This window comes from Triticum urartu, chromosome 5 (assembly GCF_003073215.2).
Source record: "Triticum urartu cultivar G1812 chromosome 5, Tu2.1, whole genome shotgun sequence".
In the NCBI taxonomy this organism is placed as follows: domain Eukaryota; kingdom Viridiplantae; phylum Streptophyta; class Magnoliopsida; order Poales; family Poaceae; genus Triticum; species Triticum urartu.
Window position 1 is genome coordinate 306,739,178 of NC_053026.1, and position 8,137 is coordinate 306,747,314.

Here is an 8,137-nt window from a genome sequence, read left to right on the forward strand (position 1 = left end):
TGAACTGTCGCAGAAGCCTCAGTAGTTCTTTCAAGTTCGTACATTGAAAGGCTTGTTTCACAATTTCTGAATTACTTGTGATGCCTCTGAATTACTTGTGATGCCTGTTATCATGCATGTTTTATGATCTGTTGTAAGGGTACTAATTGGTCTCTTCTGCTGCTTATCAGAGATGGTGGGAAGCAGCCACCGCCGCTCTGCGACACCGCAGTACGAGTTGGATGCTTCCGAGTTCTTCACTATCATACTTGGGACTTTAGTATCATCCATGACGCAGGTATATAAAACGAGAGATCTCCCCTTCACCCATCTCATTATGATATCTGTTGTTTGCTACAACACTCATTGTCCCAAACTGCAGAGGCTGCCTGACAGTTTTATGAACATGCTGATGGGTGAAGATCCGCCAAATAATGTGAAGCTGCGACAGGCCGACAGCGGGTTTCGCAGGCTGTGGGATGTGGAGTTGGTGATCAAGGAGGGCCACATGTACTTGTCTCGTGGGTGGGAGAAGTTCTACCGTGCCTACGACCTGCGGCTGGGGTACTTCCTTCTCTTCAGGTACGACGACGACGCCACCATGCTCATCGTGAAGGTGTTCAACGTGACTATGTGTCGCATGCGCTACGCTGAAGATTATGATGCCGGTACGTTCTGCCTCTTCTTATTCCTCTACATTTGGCTTTGTCTCACATCGATTGTTAACGGTCATTGTTGCATTTGGACAGGTAATGGGAGCAGCAGCAGCGACAATGGCTACAGCCAAAGCAGCAGCGACTATGGCTGTAGCGAAAGCAGCAGCGATTCTGGCTGTAGCGAAAGCATCAGCAATTCTGGCAGCAGCATAGACAACAAGAAGGATGATCCGAACTGGAGTGCGGGAGAAGAGGAGCAGAGTGGGGATGAGGAGCTGCAGGATGACGATGGGCATCAGGCTGAGGATGACCTAGCGCTGGTGGTGGCTGACCAAGGGCAAGAGATGGTGGTGGCTGACCATGGGCAAGAGATGGTGGTGGCTGACCATGGGCAAGATATGGAGGTGGCTGAGGATGACCTAGCGATGGTCGTGCCTGAAGGTGGCCTCGCGATGGTGGTGGTGCCTGACAATGACCACGCACCGGTGGTGGCACCGGCGATCCCACAGCTGGGCGACATGACCACGCCAATTGAGGTAGAAGACTACATCCCACTGCCTCCACCGCCTCGCCGCTCTTGGTGCATCAGGCTGAGGAAGGAGAAGAACAATGCATGAGAACTGAACTTTGTCAGGTATGTCAAATCTCCAAAATGATATATATATATATATATACTTAGTTACCTATGTTATCTCTAATATGCTTAGTTTCCTATAGGTTAGCTTCATTTTACCTAAGTTGGCTCTAATATGCTAACTTAGAGCTTATATGCTTAGTTTCCTATATGTTAGCTCCAAAATAACTTATGTTAGCACAAAATGATCAAGTTTACATAATAAGCTTATAGTCTTTTTCTTATTCTTCTTCTTTTCCAAAATGACATAGGTTAGCTTCATTTTACCTAAGTTGGCTCTAATATACTAACTTAGAGCTTATATGCTTAGTTTCCTATAGGTTAGCTCCAAAATAACTTATGTTAGCACAAAATGATCAAGTTTACATAATAAGCTTATAGTCTTCTTCTTATTCTTCTTCTTTTCCAAAATTCTTCTTATTCTTCTTCTAGTGTTCTTCTTCTTCTAGTATTCTTCTAGTCTTCTTCTTTTTCTTCTTCTAACTTCTTGTTTATCATTTTGCAGATTTGATTTAATTCAGGGAAGCTTGCATGGATGGAGTGCTTCTTTTCCATTTGTGTCTTTATTTTGTATCAATGTGAAACTTTTGTGAATTGATGGATAACGGTGTTGGATGAACAATGTGAAACTTTTGTAATATGTAACGATGGAACTATGTGTTGGCTATGTATGTATATATGATGGAACTTGTGTGTTGGCTATGATTGTTATATGGATGCTTGTTGTATATATATGTGTTGGATATCTCATAGGTGAAATAGTGACCTGATATTAAGAAAAAAAATTAAAAAAATTGTTACTAATGGCGCACTACCATGTGGTGCGCCATTAGTATAGCAGACACTAGTGGCGCACCGTGAGCAAAACTAATGGCGCACTACCTGTTTACTGGATAGTGCGCCATTAGTATACCAGATACTAATGGCGCACCAGTGGTGCGCCATTAGTAAAAATTACTAGTGGCGTGCTACTAATGGCGCACCGGTGATGCGCCATTAGTAGGCAAAACCGGTGCGCCATTAGTAGGCCTTTTCCTAGTAGTGTTGGAACTAGAGATGGCACCGATGGGGCGCGCTGTGTTGGTTTGGAGGCGTCGTGACACAACGGCGCTGGCCGACGAAGTGACGACGTGGGCGATGATGGTGGCTCCAGCCATCATTGCGCCAAGCGTGGTGGTGTGCGCAAAAAGCTCTGGCAGAGCATGCGCAGGCCGGCACAATGCCGGGAAGCCTCTGTCTGCAACCCGGAGCCGCGGCGTTTCGCCGGCATGAGGCGGGTGGCCCGCCGGGCAATGCGCCGGGCGGTGATGTGGGCATGGCGGTTTTGCCTATGACCTACGTCACGCCGAGCCTGGACGTCATCTGTTCTGAGGCACATGAGGTGTAGAGGGAGCAAACCGACCAGCAAGATGCAAGCGAAGACGTTAGCGATGCGATGATGTGGCCGCTGAGTTGCACCTGGACACGAGCGAGGACGTGGTCCACCCGACCACACTGTCGCCTGATGACCTGATGGCAAGGGCAACAGAGAGCTAATAACCCACAAGTATAGGGGATCGCAACAGTTTTCGAGGGTAGAGTATTCAACCCAAATTTATTGATTCGACACAAGGGGAGCCAAAGAATATTTGCACGTATTAGCAGCTGAGTTGTCAATTTAACCACACATGGAGATTAATTATCTGAAGCAAAGTGATCAGTAACAAAGTAATATGATAATTTTGATAGTAGTAGCAATGGCAATAGCAATAGTAACAGTGATATCAATGATTTTGTAGCAAGTGTAACAGAAACAACAATAGTAGTAACTTAGCAAGAACATTGTAAGAGAAATTCATAGGCATTGGATCGGTGGATTCGTTGGATGATATTCATCATATAACAGTCATAACCTAGGGCGATACGACACTAGCTCCAGTTCATAAATATAATGTAGGCATGTATTTCGTAAATAGTCATACGTGCCTATGGAAAGAACTTGCATGACATCTTTTGTCCTACCCTCCTGTGGCAGCGGGGTTCAATTGGAAACTACGAGATATTAAGGCCTCCTTTTAATAGCGAACCGGAACAAAGTATTAACACATAGTGAATACATGAACTCCTCAAACTATGGTCATCACCTAAAAGTATCCCGACTTCTATCACTCCGGGGTTTACGGATAATAACACGTAATAGGTGACCATAACTTGCGAGATCAGATCTAGAACATAGATATGGTGATAACACAAATGGTTCATATCTGAAATCATGGCACCCGGGCCCAAAGTGACAAGCATTAAGCATGGCAAAGTCATAACAATATCAATCTCAGAACATAATGGATACTAGGGATCAATCCCTAACAAAACTAACTCGATTACATGATGAATCTCACCCAACTCCTCACCGACCAGCGAGCCTACGAAGGAATTACTCACTCCCAGTGGGGAGCATCATGGAATTGGCGAGGGAGAAGGGTTGGTGATGACGAAGATCAAAGATCCCCCTCTCCGGAGCCCCAAACGGACTCCAGATCTGGCCTCCCGATGAAGAACAGGAGGCGGCGGCTCCGTCTCATGAAACACGATAATTCTTTCTTTCCGATTTTTTCTCAAAAAATAGGATTTTATAGGGTTGGAATCAGGGTCTGTGGGGCCACCAGGTGGGCACAACCCACCTGGGCGCGCTAGGAGGGGGGGGCGCCCTGGTGGGTTGTGCTCACCCAGGGTCCCCCCTCCGGTGGTTCTTGGCTCCAGTACATTTCTTGGTTCTCTTCGTACAAGTCTGGTGAGTTTGGTTTAGCCTATATGGGCGATGACACAGGTCATCGTGTTGCTGGAGTAGGTGACATTCAAATCAACATGTTTGACGGAGTTGAGCGGATGCTTGGGGGAGTCAGGCATGTGCCAGGGCCAAGGAGAAATCTAATTTCGCTTGGTGTTCTTCATGATAGTGGTATGGAATTCTGCTGTGATCGGGATAAGGAAACCATGAAAATTATGAAGGATGGGGTGACTGCGATGATAGGAGAAAGAACGGCTTCACATCTTTACAAGTTGCAAGGGAACTCTATTGCAGGTGGAGCCATGGTGAGTGAAGCTGCAGGAGTAGCAATGGAGTCCCACGGTGGCGGCGGGTCTAACCCGTCGGGTAGCTCTCAGTGAGCTACAAAGAAGACAACCCAAGTCCGGAGTACATTGAGGTTCGAGTATGGATGACTTCTAGGTGGTGGAGAATATTCGTCAATGTGGAGTTTGTTATATTTGTGTCGAATATTATGTACGTAAAGGGTTACGTGGACTTGGAGTTGTAATTGGTGCGGTTAGGTACGAGTCGTGTAGGAGTCGGATACGTTGTATCCTAGGCCTCTTATGTACGGAAGAACACCACACGTTGTAACCCATGACGATTTGATAGCAACAGGTACGCGGGGGAGCCGACGGCTTTTGTGCCGACGCCCGAGCGGCCGGTGTTGCGGTATCTTGGGAAGGAGCGCCCCTAGCCATGCCCTGTGGATGTAGCCATATCGATGAACCTCGTTAACAAATATCGTGTCTCTGTGTTGTCTTTGATCTTGCATTAGCGTTTTATTCTAACAATCTACTTGAGAGTCCGTCCTCAATACCATAAAAGTGTCACGTGTCTTTTCTAACACAGTACAATCATAGATGCTCATCATACACGCACATACACTCATTTATAAATGCACGCATGCACATCTTATCTATATGAGCACCTCTAGTTATTGAACCGACATAACATCTTAAGATTGACGAAGTCATTATAGACACATAATAGTCCATGAAAAATACTGATCTCGGTGCCGCAGACGAGTACGTCGAAGCTGCCAAATTCTGCAATTCCGTCCATGCATGCTCCTTAATTGACTAGCATGTTGACTACCATTAAGCTCAGTATCTACTACAACGTGCCAGGTTGAATTTCCCCATGCGGTGTTAGCTTCAGTCACAAATTAACAATCCATGCATAGAGGTAGCCAGGTAGGACAACAAAGATGCATGTATCTGGCAATTTTGTGCGCTAACCATAGACACACCCCTTCTAGCTCTATGTCAACATGATGGGTCTCTGGTCCAATTTTCCAGCTCTTTCTTTATTCTTTCCATCAGAAGAAAATATTCGTACGTAGCTAGCCACAAACCCTCGCCCTGGTCAAAAGTCTCACTCCACCCCCTCGTGCTCACCCAGTCTCACTAACGCGTTGCCAACATGCCATGCACTCACACTGTGAAACGGACTCCTCACTTGTTCTTTACAGTTTAAACTCAAAGGTACACATCAAATACACAGAAGGTACAAATCGACCGATATATTCCGCTGGTGTTTCTCTCCCATATATAGCTATCAAGAGCTTGCAAGCAGCCTGACACCCGCACTACCCTAGAAAACGCAACGGCAAAACATATGGATCACAGCAAGAACTGCGACCATGGCCTGGCAGAGATCGAAGCGCTGCTGCGTCGGGAGCAGGAGCTCGTGACGCAGCTCCGAGCGCTCATCCTTCCACAACTCCACAACGTGGATAGCGGGTCGGCCGAGCTCGCCGCCCAGCTCTTCGACGACGTGATCGGCTGCAGCACCAGCGTCGTATCTAAGCTCTTCACTGCTGGAAGTGGAGCGACCATCGAGCTCATCGACGACAAGTCCTTAGTGAGGAAGAAAAGCCCTAGTACTGCTGCTGCTGCTGCTATCGATGACAAGATGGACGAACAGGCGAAGCCTAGCTGCATCGTTGGTCGAAAGAGAAGGTGCGTGTATATGTGATATGCATGGATATTCATCGTTTCCAGTTAATCTCATGGCTCGTGCATGCACACAATAGTAGGTCGTCGATCAGGCTAATCGATTCTAAATTCAATTGGGACATGTTATATATCTTCAATTCGCATGATCAAGATCACTTCTAAACAAATACCTCATATCTTGTAGGAGGAACGACGGCAAGCGATCAAGATCACTCGTGACCAATGTTCCGCATTATGATGGTCACCAGTGGAGAAAATATGGGCAGAAGAACATCAACGGAAGGCAACATGCTAGGTAACTAATTACACTAAACAAAACACACATACTCTCTTCGTCCACGAATAAGTGTACATCTAGCTTTTGTTTTAAGTCAAAATTTTAAAATTTTGACCAACTTTATAGAAAAGAATAATAGCATGTATGACATCTAATTGATACATTATGAAAGTACATTTCAAAACCAATCTAGCGATACTAATTTGGTGCCTTAAATGCTGCTACTTTTTTCTATAAAATTGGTCAAAGTTTTAAAATTTTGACTTAGGAGAAAACCTAGATGTACACTTATTCGTGGACGGAGAGAGTACATCTTTCGTTAGCAGAAGAGTATAGCTGGTTATGGACAACCAATCATGCGCTAGGTTAAAGTTTTAAAACTTTAACTTAGGAGAAAACCTAGATGTACACTTATTCGTGGACGGAGGGAGTACATCTTTCGTTAGCAGAAGAGTATAGCTGGTTATGGACAACCAATCATGCGCTAAGATTAAACTTGTGATTAAACAGGAGCTACTACAGATGCACCTACACAGAACGGAACTGCTCAGCAACTAAGACAGTTCAGCAACAAGATCGAGATGGCGGCGGTTCTATTTATTCCGCAGACGCTGGTGAGGATCAGGGTGCAAAGTACACTGTCGTGTACTACGGTGATCACACATGCAAGGCCGGCGACAACATCAGTAACAACATTATCGATCATCTGCCCAATCTTGTAGATATAGATCTTCGGAGGGGTGAAACAGAGCGAGTAACGGCAGAAATTTCAGAGTTCGACATGGAATTAGATGTGCCGGCTCTGCTAGAGGTGTTCAACAATTCTCAGCTGAATTGGGAGATCGTATGCTAGCCAGTTAGTAGACATATTTGTTTAACTTAAGCATGTTTGGGTGAGTGCTCAAATTTGATGGTAAATTATTTCAATGGTTCTTGATGAATGATTCTTTAGAAACACAGTACCGACACATACGTTTACAACACGCATGCATACACAACCCTATGAATGCACACATGAAAGCTGTATTCATGAGCATCTCCGAGAGACCGAGCCGACATCTCTTGAGATTGACGAAGTAGTCACAATCACCTTATAGTCGACGGGCATGTCATATGGGTAAAAAAAATATTACCACAAAGCCTGAAATAAATACAGTTAATAATGCGAGCATCCCAAAAGTTTGGGGAATGATCAAAACATGGCTAGGCCAATGTCGTTACACGGTTAGAGTTTGGGGAATGACCAAAACATGGCTAGGTTTACACGATGTCCATCCTACGGATTGGAGAGGCATGGTTTCCGTCAAGGAGTGGTGGCGCAACATAGCTTCCGGGAGGTCACAATCTCGAAGGGCACTTCTTTCCCTTATGCTTCTTATCTCTTGGGAAATTTGAAAAGAGCGAAATGCACGTGTGTTCCGCAGCACGGCAATTCCGGTCGGGGTGCTTGTGACTCGCGTCAAAGCGGAAGCTTCGCTGTGGTGCCTTGCCGGGGCGAAATATTTGTGCAATATAATGCCGCGAGAGTGATGCTTGTAATCTGGTCTTTTGGCCAAGACTCTTAAACCTTCTTCTTATTCAATGAAAATGGCAAGCCTTTTGCCTTGTTTCAAAAAATAATAATGCGAGCATCCCTGCCATGTCTAGGACGTTGGTTTCACCACAGGAAAGCTAACCATCTAAGTTATGCCAAGTTCTTGATGAATATTGATTGCGAATTTGCAATGCTAGCAAATATCTTACTCAACATGCCTATAATCAAAGGTTCAATAAAAAGGGAACCTATGGTTTGATAAACTCCTTTATTAAACTAAACCTGCTTCCAATTAAATTGGCATTTAT

The 8,137-nt window shown here is 45.2% G+C and overlaps 1 protein-coding gene across 1 annotated transcript; it reads left to right on the plus strand.

Annotated features, from left to right (window-relative positions):
- Nucleotides 1–268: 268 nt before the first annotated feature.
- Nucleotides 269–7,230, plus strand: LOC125507002. The gene is made up of 8 exons (XM_048671707.1): nt 269–277; nt 362–647; nt 4,331–4,412; nt 4,676–4,729; nt 5,532–5,544; nt 5,615–6,021; nt 6,203–6,313; nt 6,806–7,230. The coding sequence occupies exons 1-8, from the start codon at nt 269–271 to the stop codon at nt 7,146–7,148; spliced, it is 1,305 nt and encodes a 434-aa protein (XP_048527664.1). The 3' UTR covers nt 7,149–7,230.
- Nucleotides 7,231–8,137: the final 907 nt, after the last annotated feature.